Genomic DNA, 18,828 nt, shown 5'->3' on the forward strand with positions numbered 1-18,828 from the left:
GTCTGAGGTTCTACCTCTCCATGAAATCCACATAAGGAAGAAGTATGAGGACCTAATTTTTAGTTGCCTTACTAGACAGCTAAGATTAGAAGGAACAGAGGTAATAATCCCACCTTATCCTGCACCATACATCTGGAGCATCATGAGAAATCCTGGCAATAATGTTTTAAAACAAATTCAGTCAAACTAGAAGGTAATCAAGATGATGAATTAACTGAAACTCATAAAATGAATCAAAGCCCTGGGGATATATAAGCCAGGAAAGAGAAGACTTAGGAGAATAATTCTCTAAGATTTTGGTCTTTAGGATTCCTTTACACTCTCAAATATGATTGGGACTCCTATGAGATTTTACAAAATCTCATATATCTATAGGTATTTTATCATGCAAGAAATTAAATTGGAGAAAAACTTAGATATAGACTTAGCGTAAAATAATAATAAAATGATTATATACTAACAATATCATAAAAATACATTTTCAAAAACTAAAAAATTGAGAAGAGCAGCACTTTTGAAAATCTCTAATGTCTAGTTTTATAGAAGACATTCTGACTTCTGTTCTTACATTCAAACTGGCCAAGTTGTTTTGCTTATAATATGTGAAGAGAATTGATTACACAGATATGTAATTAGAAAAGGGAGCAATAACTTAATATTCTCATTCTCACATTAAATCTATTGTTTGCTCTTGCACTTTGATATCCATTCATGATTTTATAACATACGTTAATGGAAAACAGTGGTTCACACAAGTATGAAGATCTTCCAAATGTTAAAATATTTCATTACACAATATTTTAAAAGTCACATTCATTAATTTCACTACCAATCCCATTAAAATAGTCTTCAAGTATGGGGAAGCTGTCAAGCTCATTCAGATCAGCGACTAAGTTCTACAAAAATTCTCATTTTCACTTGAAATAAAGTTTATCACAGAAAACACTTTCTGGAAATCACAAGTTTATTTTTTAAAAAATGGCTTGGCTACCATGTACCAAAAACAGAACAATCATAATTTGCCTGTTGTCTGTTTTTTCACGTAAAAGTTCTTCCATGAAAGAAAGGACTAGATTCAGTTTGCAACACCAACTCAGTCATACAAGTGCTTTTCCTTGAGACAGCTGTCCTTCTGTATGCAGAAGAGTTTTATGCATACTTCTGTTCTGCTACATAGAACATTTTAAAAAGTATATGCACATTGAGATTTTTTTAAAAAACTAATAATTTTCACTGCTTCATCAAAGATATTAAGTGAAACTAGCTTTTTTCCTTTTTTTAAAGGCTCAAATGCAAGGAAGTGAAGGGTACAAAGAAAGGATACACAGGGCCACTGCCTTGACTTACGCTAAGGTGCTAACAGTTTTGCCACAGTTGTTTTTATAACAAGTGTCCATGTCAACACAGTGAAAGGGCAAATTAAGTCTTTGTATAATTATGAAAATAGTTTGACTTTGTAGGCCTTCTACAAAAGTCATGCTCCCTCAGCCCCAGCCAGTATTGTTTGAGAACCGTTGATTTCGGACCAAAGAACTGTTTTCAAATATACAGAAGGTGATCCTGTAGAAAATGGCAAGCCCCGTATACTATCAGGCCAGCTCTTGAACCACTGGATATTATTTATAAAGAAGTAGCTTGGGGCTTCCTTAGTGGCTCAGTGGTCAAAACTGCCTACCAATGCAGGAGACACTAGTTTGATGCCTGGTCCCAGAGGACCCCACATGCCTCAGAGCAACTAAGCCTGTGGACCACAACTATTGAAGCTGTGCTCTACAGCATAGGAACCAGGAACGTCAACAGTACTGAAGCCCACGTGCCCTAGGGAACTAGAGTAGCCCCCGCTCACTGCAACTAGAGAGAAGCCTGTGCAGCAGCAAAGACACAGCACAGCCAAAAAAATAAAGTTTTTTTTTTAAAAAAGTATCTTAGCACCAAATTTGGAAATAATCTTTTCTGTTTTAAAAATTTGATTAATAATTTATGAACAGTAAAATCCAACCTTGGTTCTGACTCAAAAAAATGAACACCAGAGTCAAACTACAGAACAGTCTGATCACCCCCTAAAATTTTCTAATGCCCTTTATAGTTAACTCCTCCTCCTACATCCAACCCTGAAAACCACTGATCAGTTTTTCTGTCCTGAGAGTTTTGCCTATTCTAAAATGTCAAATGCCAAATAAATGAAATCACACAGGATGTACAAAGTCTTTGGGTCTGGCTTATCAGCATAAAGCACTTGAGGTTCATCCATGGTGGTTCCTAATCAGTGTGTATAAATCGACTGACAAGTTGTTTCCTGTTTTTGGAATTATTAATAAAGCTATTAAAAACATTTACATGCAGGATTTTGTATAAACATAGATTTCATTTCACTTGGATAAATATTTAGAAGTGAAACTACAGGATTATATGGTAAAAACACGTTTCACTTTATAAGAAACTGCCACACTATTTTCCAAAACAGCTAATAGTTGTACCATTCTGGATTCCTCCTGTAAGAGTTCTAGCAGCTCTGTATCCTCACTAGCATTTGGTATGGTTAGTATTTTTTTTTTAATAACTTATTTATTTTATTTTTGGTTGTGCCAGGTCTTCCTTGCAACGCGTGGGCTTTCTCTAGTCACAAAGCACAACTTCTAGGCACACGGGCTTCGGTAATTGCAGCGTACGGGTTCTAGAACAGCGGGCTCAGTAGTGGTGCGCCAGCTTAGTTGCTCCGGGACATGTACAATCTTCCCAAACCAGGGCCCAAGCCCATGTCCCTGGCACTGGCAGGCAGATTCTTACCCACTGTACCACCAGGGAAGCCCTGGTATGGTCAATTTTTTTAAGCCATTCAAATAAGTGTCTAGTGGTATCTCACTGTAGTTTTAATATGCAATTCTAAAATCACTATGATGTTAAGCATCTTTTCATGTGTTTATATCCCATCTCAACATCTTCTGGGTACTGCCTGCTTGTTTTTGAGTTAATATCTTATTATTTAAAGTGGTTTTTATTTTCTGGATACAATTCCTTTATCAGAAACGTGTTTTGTAAATATTTTCTCCCAAACTATGGCTTGTATTTCCATTCTTTTAACAATGTCTTTCAAATTTCTTTGAAAATTTTATTTGTGAGGGAAGTCTGATTTTTTTTTTAAAAAAATGAATTATGCTCCAGTGTTATAGCTAAAAAATATTTATCCAATCCAAAGTTACCAAGATTTTCTCCTACATTTTGTTCTAAAAGTTTAACAATTTTCAGTTTTACATTTTGGACTATGAGTTTACATCTAGGGCTTTGAGTTAATTTTTAAGTATGGCACAGGCATGAATGGTTTTTTTTCCCCCTGCATTTCAATATACAATTATTCTATCTTGATTTAAAGACTGTTTTTCTCAATAAGAAAAAGCCTTCTAATAATTATGACTGATCAGTAACATAAAGAGCAGCATCAAAAGAAATGAGAATCAGCTGTTCTGTCCAAATTACCTTTCCAACTCTCCCTCTATGAAGTCCCCAGAGGGGGATGTCTTGAGGAAAGACAGGTCTTCTTCCCTCATGCACTTAATCCTCACCCTCTAACAGTTCAGCTTTCATCGTTTATTATTAATTGAATTCTCACATAAAATTTCTCTTGAATATGAGGTTAAATAATTTTTTAGATGAAAAAAAACCTGATGCAGTAACAAAACTAGGTAACATCTGAAGTTATCCTTTGGTTTTAAATTCCTAAGATCCATTTTCTAAAAGTAGAATAACCACTGAAATTGATCCCCAACTAAGTTTAGTTTGTATGCTTAATCACTGGGCTTTAGACAGCATCACCTACATTAATTTTAAAAATATATTATGTAACAATATTCAATAGAAATCATAATAATGGCTATTTCCCTTACCTTCCAATTAAGATTCTGCTGCTGCTGCTGCTAAGTCGCTTCAGTCGTGTCCAACTCTGTGCGACCTCATAGATGGCAGCCCACAAGACTCCCCCATCCCTGGGATTCTCCAGGCAAGAACACTGGAGTGGGTTGCCATTTCCTTCTCCAATGCATGAAAGTGAAAAGTGAAACTGAAGTTGCTCAGTCGTATCCGACTCTTAGCGACCCCATGGACTGACTACAGCCCACCAGGTTCCTCCGTCCATGGGATTTTCCAGGCAAGAGTACTGGAGTGGGTTGCCATTGCCTCCTCCGAATTAAGATTCTAGCTTCTATCTAATTTCAGATACAAATACAATAGTAGTGTTGAGTAATAAAAATGGTATATTAAGTTAATAAATGGGTTTACCTTATGTATCAGTGACATTAAAATGCTGTTTCTACATCTTTTAAGACACTCATGAGGATTTACTTCACATTTTGAAATATTTTTTTATCACTAATGATATATATTTTTAGAATCATTTTTGTTCAAAATGCAAACATAATCAACCTCAACTGCTCAGTATTTCTGGAGGTACTCTTCAGACCCTAGTCTTATCATTTTGCCACTTATCATGTTTGCCACTCAATAGTGTGTAGGAACAAGAAGACATAAAACCCCTACTGGCATTGTATTACCTATTCGATTACTTAACACTTCCATTTTAATATAAACCTAAATGAATGGGTAAAACTTTGGTTTGAAAATTACCTCTGGATTTTAGTTTTCCATGTTAAGTATCAATTCAAGAACTATGAATAATTATACATAAGACTTCAACTCATTTCAACTGGAATATCATACTAATATATTGACCACTATACTTTAAGAAAAAGATAACAAAGCTGGGGAAAATCTAAAAAGAAGAACGAAACTCTTACAACTGACTTTAGGGAATATCATTAAAAACACAAAACTCAAAGCAGTTTGTATATCTCTGGTATGATTCACAGCACCTTTTTAGAGCAATGGATTGTTGTTGGACTTACTCATTTTGTGAACTAGTAAGAAACGCTACTGACAAACTCTAAAATTTGAAACTTTACTGTAGACAGTAAACCTCATAATACCGGAATGAGAGAGTAATCTCTTGAGGCTTAAAAGAGATAGTCAATGGAAAAAGTAAAATAATAGTATCCTCATTAATTTATGAACACGTGGCATGTGTAAATCCTCTTCCTCTCACACACATATCTGCCTCACTGCTTTCATACTTGACTAAGCAAATGATATTTAGGGAGTTTTTGTTTGTTTTTTTGCTACGCCTCACAGTGTGCAAGATCTTAGTTCTCCAAACTATGGATGGAACCCAGGGCTCCCCTGCAGTGGAAGCTTGATGTCTTTACTACTGGACCATCAGAGAATTCCCAGCAAGTGATATTTGATTAACATTTGATGAATAGGTAGATGGTACTTGAATGAAGGGCTAGTGAATTGGTAAAAAGCAGCTAGGCATAATTAACTGAAATCTCAATGCCCTAAAGCAGTAAAGAACAGCAAGGGCCAGGCTTGGTGAGGCTGAAGCACAGTTATATAAAAGACAGAGATACAAGATAAACTTAGAAATGTAGGAGTTAAATCACAAAAGACTTCAAAGGCCATGATAGGATTTTAATGTTTACTCTCAGGTCAGTAAGAAACACCAAAGGATTTTAGACAAGAGGATGATACAACCAGCATTTTAAAAAGGCTATTCTGGTCATCCTGTGGAAAATGAATTAGAAGAAGATTAAAGTATCTATGGAGATCAATTAAGAAACACCACAGCAATCCAGCCTTAACTAGAATGATGGCAAGGTCAGTACAGAGATCTAAGAGAGAATTTAAAGACAAAACCAACCAGTCTTAAGCATAAGCAGACTTCCAAACTGTCCATTTACTTCTCTATTTATTTTTTATCTGTTTATATCTTTAAGGTGCAAATAGAAACTTAAATATGACCTATTATTTAAATTATGTTTACAGGTTCAAAATGAAGTTGCAAAAGAATGTATAATCGGAAGGAGAGTAGCGAAGAAACATACCCATATATCTGATCATTGTAAACCAAATATAGAATGAAAAGTATGTCTATACAATTGCATGTTTTTACTAGACGTCTTAGAAACTTTTTACAAAATGTATACTGTTGTACGACAGAAACATAATAACAAGTTGCATCTGAAGTAACAGAAAAATTTTATGTGAGTACCAAAATTCAATCTGCTACAGATCAACAGAAGAACATTATTCATTTGTTGGTAGTTGTAATCACTCATACATGATGCAGAAATAGGATGTGTATGAGTATATACACACATATATACGCACAGTAACAGTAACAATCATTGGTTCCAGAAAAACCCAATATACTTAATTTTAGATGGTACTAGTGTGTCTTACAGTTTAACTGAGAAAATCACGAATAGTATATTCATTACAAAACCAAAAAAAAAATTCTGGTGTCTACTTATAAACATCACAAAAATGGAAGCCTTTTGTAATTTTAATTTGATGTTTGTGTATGACAATATTTGTGTAAAATGCTTAACACAAATTATCTTTTTATCTTAAAATTTATATACAGTCAAGAAATCACTATCCTAGAAGAACCCTGACCACCATACTGAAAAATCTGTTGTACAAAAATAACCCTGAAGGCAGAATCCTAGCAGTGTATAGCAGAAAATTCTTACCAATTTTTCATCAACTGTTATGAGCTGCGTGTCTCGAGTTTGGTCCTGTGCCAGCCTCCATGTGGAAGTGCTCAACGACCTGCAGTGCGAGACTTTAAGTTAAAAAATGATCCATGCAACGAGAAAAGAGAGGCAGACAAATCTTACATAAACCAGCTACTTTAACAGTATCAGTCTTATAAAACAAAAAGAACAGAAAGAAAGAGGGCACAAAAAATCCTTTTTCTCCACAATTAGTTCTGTCTGCTGAGATTTTGGCAGAGTCTCACTAGACAGTTCACAAAAGGCTGCACTTTATGGCGGTCTATAGGCTCTCAGTCATAGAAGGCCCCCAGTAACAAGAACTGTTCTGCTCTCTATAAATGTACACTGGCTAGTTTGTCATTATGAGGAGGAAAAATGCAGAGCTATATCAACCCTTCTGGAAGGCCAATTCCTAAAGGATGCCATCAGAAAGAAACAAATATCTCAATCAAATTCTTAGTGGAATAAAGAAAAGGCTGTACAATTAACACAAGATTAACAAAAAGTTTCTTTGCTCTAATTTCAAATCAAAAGTAGTTTAAATAGGAATGATTTATATGATCATTTAATATTATTGTTTTAATCATGGATCCCATTCACAGAATTGAAGAAAGTCTGAATAGTTAAAATAGAAACATTAAGCCAGCAAAAAATCAGGACAGAATCTAACTCTTTTACATTAGTACGTCTCACCCTCAACCCAAAGAAGCCTGGTGCTAGTGGTAACGAGCCTGTCTACCAATGCAGGAGATATAGAGATGCGTATTCCATCCATGGGTCGGGAAGATCCTCTGGAGGAGGAAATAGCAGCCCACTCTAGTATTCTTGCCTGGAAAATTCTATGGACGGAGGAGCCTGGTGGGCTACAGTTCATGCGATCAGAAAGAGTTGGACACGACTGAGCGACTAACACTACTACTACTAACAGATTTCTAAATTTCATGTACACATTGTAGTTTATACCAATGAATGTAATAGCCATCAATGATTGTGACAATTTAGCTTTTTTAAATTTTGCAAAATATTAAGCCATCCTATGTAGATTTCTTTTTTGAAAGTAAATTAATATATACAATTGACTCAAGCCAGCTGAATATACAGTATTCAAATTCAATTCTTTCACTTAATGTAATATAATCACCATCATAATTTTGATGTTGCTGTTCAGCCACTAGGTCATGTCCAACTCTTTTAAGATACAACATAACCACCAATAATTGATGCAAAACTTCATGCCAATGTTTAATTTTCAATAGATACATGGTTTTATGAAAAAAAATCTACTTACTAACAACATAAACATGACTAATAATACAAAGGGTTTTATTTCATGAACATATTTTCTAAAAAAGGTTCATTATTTTCCCAAATTAATACCATTCATTACCAATGTAAATACCCTGCTCAGAAATATATCCAGAAAAAAGAATATATAACAGAGTATAATTAAGCACCTCTGAAATCTATTTACTCTGGAAATCACTAAGATCAATAACCACATTTTGAATACTTTTAACCAAATCCATATAATGCAAGAAAAAAAAAAGGCAATGAAAAGGGTACTCAGGAAAACCTGAAATATTAGAAGTATTAGAAAATGTAGCTATATTACAAGGAAATGAAACTATATAATTCCTCTAATGAACAGAAGTATTAGGCCAAAATAGTACAAATTGGACAGATTAAAACTATAATCCATGAACTGTGCAATTTTAAACTGTGCAGTAGATTTGACTGATTTAAAGAATTTTAAGTTGTATGATAAAATCTTATTGTAAATTAGTCAAAACACAAAATAAATTTTTAAAAACTTCTAAAGTATATATACTTTAAGGATACGTTGTTTAGTCGCTAAGTCGTGTCTGACTCTGTGACTCTATGGACTGCAGCATGCAAGGCTTCCCTGTCCACTATCTCCCACATTTGCTCAAACTCATGTCCATTGAGTTGGTGATCCCATCCAACCAACTCATCTTCTGTTGACCCCATCTCCTCCTGCTTTCAATCGTTCCTAGCATCAGTGCCTTTTCCAGTGAGTTGAAACTTTGTGCCAGGTGGCCAAAATACTAGGGCTTCAACTTCAGCATCAGTCCTTCAAATGAATATTCAGAGTGGATTTTCTTTAGGATTAACTGGTTTGATCTCCTTGCAGTCCAAGTGACTCTCAAGAGTCTTCTCCAACACCACAGTTTGAAAGCATCACTTCTTTAACGCTCAGCCTTCCTTATGATCCAACTCTCACATCTTTACATGACTACTGGAAAAACCATAACTTTGACTAGACAGACTTTTCTTGGCAAAGTGATGTCTCTGCTTTTTAATACACTATCTAGGTTTTGTCATAGTTTTTCTTTCAAGGAGCAAGTGTCTTTTAATTTCATGGCTATAGTTATTGTGTGCAGTGATTTTGAAGCCCAAGAAAACAAAGTCTGTCACTATTTCCATTGTTTCCCATCTATTTGCCATGCAGTGATAGAACTGGATGCCAAAATCTTTATTTTTTGAATGTTGAATTTTAAGCTAGCTTTTTCCACTCTCCTCTTTCATCTTCATCAAGAAGATCCTTAGCTCCTCTTCACTTTCTGCCATTAGGGTGGTGTCATCTGCATATCTGAGGTTATTGATATTTCTCCTGGCAATCTTGATTCCAGATTGTGCTTCCTTCAGCCCAGCATTTCACATGATGTACTCTGCATATAAGTTAAATAAGCAGGGTGACAATATACAGCCTTGATGTATCGGGCTTCCCTGGTGGCTCAGACAGCAAAGAATCTGCCTGCAGTGTGGGAGACCCAGGTTCAATCCCTGGGTCAGGAAGATTCTCTGGAGAAGTAAATGGCAACCCACTCCAGTATTCTTGCCTGGAAAATCCCATGGATGGAGGAGCCTGGAAGGATACAGTCCATGGGGTTGCAAAGAGTTGGACACAACTGAGCCACTTCACTTTCCCAATTTTGAACCAGTTTGCTATTCCATGTCCAGTTCTAACTGTTGCTTCTTGATCTGCATAACAGGTTTCTCAGGAGGCAGGTAAGATGGTTTGGTATTCCTCTCTCTTTAAGAATTTTCCAGTTTGTTGTGATCCACACAATCAATGGCTTTAGCATAGCCAATGAAGCAGAAGTAGACATTTTTCTGGAACTTTCTTGCTTTTTCTATGATCCAACAGATATTGGAAATTTGATCTCTGGTTCCTCTGCCTTTTTTAATTCCAGCTTATATACTTGGAAGGTCTCAGTTTATGTACTGTTGAAGCCTAGTTTGAAGGACTTTGAGCATTACCTTGCTGGCATGTGAAATGAGTGCAGTTGTGCGGCAGTTTGAGCATTCTTTGGCATTGCCTTTCTTTGGGATTGGAATGAAAACTGACCTTTGCCAGTTCTGTGGCCACTGCTGAGTTTTCCAAATTTGCTGGCATACTGAATGCATCACTTTAACAGCATCAACTTTCAAGATTTGAAATAGCTCAGCTGGAATTCCATCACTTCCACTAGCTTTCTTTGTAATGATGCTTCCTAAGGCCCACTTAACTTTACACTCCAGGGTGTCTGGCTCTAGGTGAGTGATCACACCACTGTAGTTATCCAAAGTCATTAAAATCTTTTTTGTATAGTTCTTCTGTGTGTTCTTGCCACCTCTTCTTAATATCCTCTGCTTCTGTTAGGTCTATACCGTTCCTGTCCTTTATTGTGCCCATCTTTGCATGAAATGTTTCCTTGGGATCTCTAATTTTCTTGAAGAGATCTCTAGTCTTTCCCATTCTATTGCTTTCTCTATTTCTTTGCACTGTTCACGTAAGAAGGCTTTCTTATCTCTACTTGATATTCCTTGGAACTCTGCCTTCAAATGGGTGTATCTTTCGCTTTCTCGTTTGCATTTTGCTTCTCTTCTTTTCTCAGCTATTTGTAAGGCCTCCTCAGACAACCATTTTGCCTTTTTGCATTTCTTTTTCTTGGAGATGGTTTTGATCACCACTTCCTGTACAATATTATGAACCTCAGTCCATAGTTTCTTCACGCACTCTAACAGGTCATAACCATTAGTGAAAATATTAGTCGCTCAGTGGCAAGCAATTCTTTGCAACCCCATGGACTGTAGCCTGCCAGGTTTCAATGCCCACTGAATTCACAAGACAAGAACACCAGAGTGGGTTGCCATTACCTTCTCCAGAGGATCTTCCCAACCAAAGGATTGAACCTAGAGTTGTCACCAGGGAAACCCTCATACTCATGAGGATAGTTACCAAAAAAGTAATAATAAGTATTGGTAGAATATGGAGAAATAAGAACTCTTGTGCACTGCTAGTAAGAATGTAAAATGCAGTTGCTGTGGAAAACAGCATGGCAGTTTCTAAAAAAATGAAACTCAGAATTAACATATGGTCCAGCAATTCCACTTATGGGTACATCCACAAAATAATTGAAAACAAAGACTCAAATAGATACTTGTACACAAATATTCATAGCAGCATTATTAGCAAAATCAAAAAGCAAAAACTGTTAAATATTAATAATCATATTTTAGTTGACCACGTATCATAACACTAGGAAGTTAAGTATACATGTAGAAATAACTAATATGCAATGATTAGTAAATAAATGGGAATTTTATTTTGCTATTGTACTTATTTTTGAGAAACTTGGAAATTTAATTTGCTCCATGAACTTGCCTTGCTATCTATCCATTTCTTTTGTTAACTGTGTATGTGTGAAGTCACTCAGTCATGTCCAACTCTTTGTGACCCCGGTAGTCCACCGGGCTCCTCTGTCCATGGGATTCTCCAGGCAAGAATACTGGAGTGGGTTGCCATTTCCTTCTCCAAGGGATCTTCCCGACCCAGGGATGGAACCCCAGTCTCCTGCATTGCAGGCAGACGCTTTATCCTCTGAGCCACCAGGGAAGCCTTTTGTTAACTGACCTGTTTACATTTCTAAGTTTCTTAAGTGTCAATCTAAATTCTGAGCTCAAAGGATAAACCATGAGAGCTGTGATGTTATCAATTATTATTAAGTATACGATCAATTCTATTTAGTTTTTTGTATAAATTTCCTGAAAGAAAATGAGGTATCCTGGAAATGGATATTATAAGATATTATTTCTAACTGATTTTCCTACTTATTGTTGTGTCTATGAACAAATCATTTAACCTCTCTGCATCTCAATTTCATTTTTGTATATTTATAACATGAAGACTGGTTGCTCTATTTTTTTTTCTAATGATGAGTCTATGTTATTCTATTAAGTGGAACAGATCATAGTTCTAGTTTGTTTTAAAAGGCAATCTTTTTGCCTGAAAATTCCCAAGGACAGAGGAGCCTGGTGGGCAACAAAGGGTCGCAGAGTCAGACATGACTGAGCACCTAAGCAAGCTTACAGAGAAAATTTAAACTGTCTTCATCATACTGCACTCACCTGACAGAAGCAAGAAAGACCTAATTATTAACAGGAAAAATAAACACCAGAGGTCAAGAGATCATTTAATATTCTGGGAAAATATGCAGAGTAAAAGGAAAGGCAAAGATCTACAAAAGACTTGGCTAAATTCAGTGGAAACAACAGAGAATATAATTTATAATATATGCACAAATAAATTATTTAATTCTAGTTTAAATTTATTCCAATAATGTCCAATCTTCACCTAAGCAATTAATATCATCTTAAAATGTTCAACTGATCAAGTAAAAATTATAATACCCTGCTAGTAGATATCTTATGCTTTTCTGAGCCAGGTAGAACTTGTAGCAGGAACTAACAGCTGTTGTGCCAGGGGGTACAACCCAAGCTAAAACCTTAAACTAATTCTTTGAGACTCATCCAACGGACTAATAAAAGATCTGTGTAAGAGGGATAAGAGTAATTATGCTCACATACCAAACTTTGGAATGGAACTGAAGAGTATGAGGAGGAGAATGTGAGCAAGAGTAATTTTGGAGGGCAGTAACAAAGAACCTGAAGGGCATAATAGAAATCATAAAGGAGAAAGAAATATGCTTAAGTCTATACCAACAGGATATCAAAATAAATATATATGAGTTTAACAAAGGGGATAAGAAATATAAATGTTGTGGTGATGATAGTAATAATATTATAAAATACCAGAAATATATGAAAAGTTCATATTTATAAAGGCCAAATCATTGAGCTATATGGGTTATTAAGCAAAAACTTTACTGGTTTGGAATGCCTTAAAGAAAGGAATTGAGTTGCTGTACTTTTGGCATGTCTTGTAAACAATGAAAGCTAGTTTACCATAAAGATGTCAGTTATTAATCTACAAATTAAATATAATAATTATGAAACTTCTAACAGAATTTTTATAAAGTTAGATGATTCTCATGAGGGAAAAATGATTCACAAAAACAGCCAAGAAAACTTTGAAAAACAATCAGAGGCATATTTCAGAGATGTTGCAGGTTCACTTTCAAACTACTGCAATAAAGGAAATATAGCAATAAAGAAAGTCACGAATGTTTTGGTTTGCTGAAGCATATAATAGTTATATTTATACTATACTATAATCTAGTAAGTGTGCAATAGCATAGTATCTTTTTTAAAAAAATGTTCTTTAATTTTAAAATACTTTATTGCTAAAAAATGCAAAGCATCAACTGAGACTTCAACAAGTCACAATCGTTCTGAAATAGTAAATCAAGGATCAGTGATCACTGCTTTAAAAAAAGGTGGTAACAATAATGAAAGAGTTCGAAATAAAGTGAGAATTCTCAAAACGTGACAGACACAAGTGACCGAATGCTGTTGGGAAATGGTGCTGACAGACTTGATCAATGCAGGGTTTCCACAAACCTTCAATTACTGTATCTGTGAAGCACAATAAAATAAGGTATGCCTGTATAAGGCAGGATTCACCTTACCAATTAATAAGCTATAGCAATTAAAATATCTTGGTGTTAGCACAGGCACACACATACAGATCAAATAAACAGTTCAAAGTACAGAAACAAATTACTTAGATCTGTAAACTTATTATATAATAAAAGTGCAATTTCAAATCTGTGGTGAAAAGCTAGAATATTCAGTAAATGATACTGAGACAACCAGCTATCCTTCCATGGAAGAAAAATATTTAAATCTTCTTATAAAATAGTTATATACCAAGGAATTCCAAAATTACTGGGATAAAACATAAGAATTTTAAAAATTTTAAAAATACAATATCCACTGGACTTTCTTGGTGGTCCAGTGGTTAAGAATCCACCTGCCAATGAAAAGACACAGATTCGATCCCTGGTCCGGGAAGGCCCACATGCCACAGAGCAACTAAGCCTGTGCACAGTGACTAAGCCTGCGCTCCAGAGCCTGTGCACTGCCGCCGCTGAGCCCACACCTAGAGCCTGTGTCCCGCAGTGAGAGGAGCCACTGCAGCGAGACCATGCTCTACAATGAAGAGCAGACCTCGTCTGCCCCGACTAGAGAAAGCCCGTGCGCAGCAAAGACCCCGCACAGACGAAAATAAGTAATTAGTTTTTTAAAGAGGCTATCCATGAGCTGTAGAATAGCTACAAAGCAAAGTAACTTCTGAACAATAGAAGGTGCTGCAGACTAAATTCAAGGAAAAATCAGAGATAATAAGCACGGTACACAGAGAGAGTAGAGGAATCAAGAAAAAAATCACCCCCAAAACTGGAGGAATAAAGCATAGGGTATGAACACAGTAGACATTAATGCCAACTATGTTGCTATCACCTTAACAACTTATTGACCAGTGACATATTAATATGTCTTTTGTTACCTCAACATTACTAACCAGAGATGTTTCAGTATTCACTTACATAATAAATCACCAGCCACAGGCATTAGTTTCTGCAATAATGCCCCAGTCAATGTGTTAAATGTGAACAGACTACACCAACGGGAAGAGAAAATGTGTCAAGTAATGAAAACAAAAACCCAGGACCCAGTGATGTTTCCTGAAAGAACCCCATTTTAAATATAGACACAGACATTAAAAGTAAAGAAAAAAAGAAAAGAGATGGAGAAAGACACACCATGCTTACAGAAATCAAAGCTTACTTCTGTAGCTTTATTAATCTCTAAGTAAATTTCAGCAAAAAGAACATTATCACAAATAAAGAAGGGCATTACATCATGATAAAGGAGTCAATTCTCCAAGAAAACATTAACAGTTCCTAAAGGTGTATATGCCACCTTTAGAGCATGTCAAAATATGTGAGGAAAAAACTAAAAGAGCTGTGAGGAGAAACAAAGAAATCCATTAGTATAGCTGGAGACTTCAATACTCTTTTAATAGTAATTTGACAGAGCCACTAGGCAGAATATCAGTAAGGATATAGTTGAACTGAAAAGCCCATTCAATCAATGGAATTTAATGGACATTTATGGAATGCTTCATCCAACAACAGAAGAATATACATTAATATATATACATGGAATATACATGGGAACAGTCACAAAGACAGACCACCTTCTTGGCCATAATACATATTAACAAATAAAATAAAAAATAAAAAACACTCCATGTATATGCTCAGTTAAAAATGAAATTAAACTAGAAATCAGTAACAGAAAAATAGAAAATCCCTAATTACAGTTGACCCTCTAACAACACGCATTTGAGCTGCACAGGTCCACTTACACATAGATTTTTTTAAAGTACATACATGTACTATAAATGCATTTTCCCTTCCTTATGACTTCCTCAACATTTTCTTTTCTCTAGCTTACTTTATTGTAAGAATATAGTATATAATATATACAACATACAAAATGACTTAATCAACTATTCATATTATCAGTAAGGCTTTTGGCCAACAGTATGCTATTTGTAAGATATCAAGTTTGGAGGGAGTCAAAATTATACATGAATTTTCAAATTCACAGAGAAGCAACCCTAACCCCCATGATACTCAAGAGATAATTGTATTTGAAGACTAAACAACATACTTCTAAATAACTTATGGGTCAAAAGAGGAATTCTCAAGAGAAATTTTTAAGTATTTTGAACAAAATGAAAATACATTTCAAAATGTTGTGGGATACACCAAATGCAGTGTTTAGAAATTTATAACACTGAATGTATATATTAGAAAAAAAGAAAAATTCAACCACCTAAGTTTCCACTATAAGAAACTATAGAAGAGCGCAATGAATTTAAACCTCAGGCATTTCCACTGGGGCTTTGTTCTATACTCTTGAGTTTGGGCCACAGGCTGTTCCCACAGCAACATGAACTTAAACAACAGCCTCTATCACAAAGCACACATTTCTGTCAGATCCTCCATTCAGGCCCTCAAAGACCTGCTATGGTGTGGACTGGACCAAAGCCCCCAGCTCATGTCTGAAGAACCTTCTTACGCGAATGATTGGCTGTTCCTCCCAATCGTAGCTCCAAACTTGTGGACGTGAAACACTTGAAACAGTCCCTGCAGAAGGCTTCTCCTCTTATATCCCCAGGGCAGGTAACCATCTCAACACTAAGACCTGGGTACACCCAACTGCCTGCAGGCCTGAGTGCTGGACACCTCGTACCAGACAACCAGCAAGACAGTAACACAGCCACTCTCATCAAAAGAGAGGATGCCTATAGCCATACTAAGCTCACAGACACCTCAAACCATACCACCTGACACAGTCCTTCCCCTAAGAAGATAAACACTCAGCATCACCCACCAGAGTGTAGATTACTGTCCCTCCCACCAGGAAGTCTACACAATCCCCTGGACCAACCTCACCAACCAAGGGGCAAACAACAGAAGCAAGCGTAAAGGAGCCTGCAGTGGACAGAAAGGAGATCATAAACAAAGTAAGTAAAACAAAATGATACAAAAGAAATATGCTGCAGATGAAGAAGCAAGGTAAAAACCCACAAGATCAAATAAGTGAAGAGAAAATAGGCAATCTACCTGAAAATAATTCACAGTAACGACAGTAAAGATGACTCAAAGACTCAGAATGGAGGCACAGACCGAGAAGATATAAGAAATGTTTAACAAAGACCTAGCAGAACTAAAAAACAATCAGTGATAAACACAAATGAAGTGGAAAACACACTAGACGGAACCACTAACAGAATAAATGAGGAAGAAGAACAGATAAGTGAGTTAGAAGATAAAATGATGAAAATAACTGCTGTGGAGCAGAATAAAGAACAAAAAGAAATGAAGACAGTCTCAAACTTTTAGGACAACATTAAATGTACCAATGGAAACAGTGATGGACTTTATTTTCTTGGGCTCTTAAATCACTGCAGACAGTGGCTGTAGCCACGAAATTAAAAGATGCTTGCTCCTTGGAAGAAAAGTTCTGACAAACCTAGACAGCATATTAAAAAGCAGAGACATTACTTTGCAACAAAGGTCCATCTAGTCAAAGCTATGGTTTTTCCAGTAGTCATGTATGGATGTGAGAGTTGGACTATAATGAAAGCTGAGCGTCAACGAATTGATGCTTTTGAACCGGTTTTAGAGAAGACTCTTGAGAGTCCCTTGGACTGTAAGGAGATCCAACCAGTTCATCCTAAAGGAAATCAGTCCTGAATATTCAGTGGAAGGACTGATGCTGAAGCTGAAACTCCAATACTTTGGCCACCTGATGAGAAGAACTGACTCATTTGAAAAGACCCTGATGATGGCAAAGACTGAAGGTAGGAGGAGAAGGGGATGACAGAGGATAAGATGGTTGGATGGCATCACTGACTTGACAGACATGAGTCTGAGCAAGCTTCAGGAGTTGGTGATGGACAGGGAAGCCTGGCATGCTGCAGTCCATGGGGTCGCAAAAAGTTGGACACGACTGAGCAACTGAACTGAACTGACTGAAATGTACCAACAGTCAAACTGTACAGGTCCCACGAGAAAAAAAAGAAAAGGTTTGAGAAAATATTTGAAGACATTATAGTTGAAAACTTCCCTAACATGTTACCAGCAGTCATGTATGAATGTGACAGTTGGACAATAAAGAAGGCTGAGTGCAGAAGAACTGATATTTTCAAACTGTGGTGCTGGAGAAGACTCTTCAGAGTCCCTTGGAATGCAAGGAGATCAAACCTCTCAATCTTAAAGAGAATCAACCCTGAACATTCACTGGAACAAATGATGCTGAAGCTGAAGCTACAATACTTAGGCCACCAGATGTGAAGAGCTGACTCACTGGAAAAGACCCTGATGCTGGGAAAGATTGAGGGCAGGAGAAGGGGACGACAGAGGATGAGATGGTTGGATGGCATCACTGACTCAATGGACATGAGTCTGAGCAAACTCAGGGAGATGGTGAAGGACAAGGAGGCCTGGCGTGCTGTAGTTCATGAAGCTGGAAAGAGTCAGACATGACTTAGTTACTGAATAACAAGAGAATAGGAAAGGAAATAGCTCACCCAAGTCCAAGTAGCACAGAAAGTTCCATACAGGATAAACCCAAGGAGAAACACACCATAACACATATTTGTCCAAGTAACAAAAATTAAATTCAAAGAAAAAATATTAAAAGCAGAAAGAGAAAAGCAACAAATAATATCCAAGGGAATTCCCATAAATATATTAGCTGATTTTTCAGCAGAAACTCTGCAGGCCAGAGGCAGTGGCAGGATATATTTAAAGTCATGATAGGGAAAAACCAACCACCAAGATAACTCTACCCAGCAAGGATCTCAATCAAATTCAACTGAGAAATCAAAAGTTTTACAGACAAGCAAAAGCTAAGAGAATTTAGCACTACCAAACCAGCTTTACAACAAACACTACAAGAACTTCTCTAGGTGAGAAACACAAGAAGAAAGACATACAAAAGAAAAAAACATACAAAAAGAAACTCAAAACAAAATTAAGAAAATGGTAATGGTAACACACATTATCAATAATTACCTTAAATGCATTAAGTATTCCAACCAAACAACACTGACTGGCTGAATGGATACAAACATGAGGGTTGTATAGTTGCTCTCTACAGGAGACCCACTTCAGATCTAAGAAGACATATAGACTGAAAGTGAGGGGATGAAAAATATGTTCTATGCAAACAGAAATCAAAAGAAAGCTGGAGTAGAAATACTCATATCAGACAAAATAGACTTTAAAATAAAGACTATTTCAAGAGACAATGAAGGATACTAAATAATGATTTAAGGATCATTTCAAGAAGATATTAATCATAAATATTTATGTGCCCAACACAGGAACACTTCAGTGTATAAGGTAAATGCTAACAGACATGAAAGGAAGAATCAGCAATAACACAGTAATAGTAGGGT

The 18,828-nt window shown here is 36.2% G+C and overlaps 1 protein-coding gene across 1 annotated transcript in view; it reads right to left on the reverse strand.

Annotated features, from left to right (window-relative positions):
* NDUFS4 (NADH:ubiquinone oxidoreductase subunit S4) overlaps positions 1-18,828 on the reverse strand; it is a 113,931-nt gene that overhangs the window by 49,584 nt on the left and 45,519 nt on the right. Inside the window, exon 2 of the mRNA XM_005694716.2 lies at positions 6,582-6,660. Coding sequence (XP_005694773.1) covers positions 6,582-6,660 — 79 coding nt within the window. The remainder of the gene's footprint in view (positions 1-6,581; positions 6,661-18,828) is intronic.

This window comes from Capra hircus, chromosome 20 (genome assembly GCF_001704415.2).
Source record: "Capra hircus breed San Clemente chromosome 20, ASM170441v1, whole genome shotgun sequence".
Lineage (NCBI taxonomy): Eukaryota > Metazoa > Chordata > Mammalia > Artiodactyla > Bovidae > Capra > Capra hircus.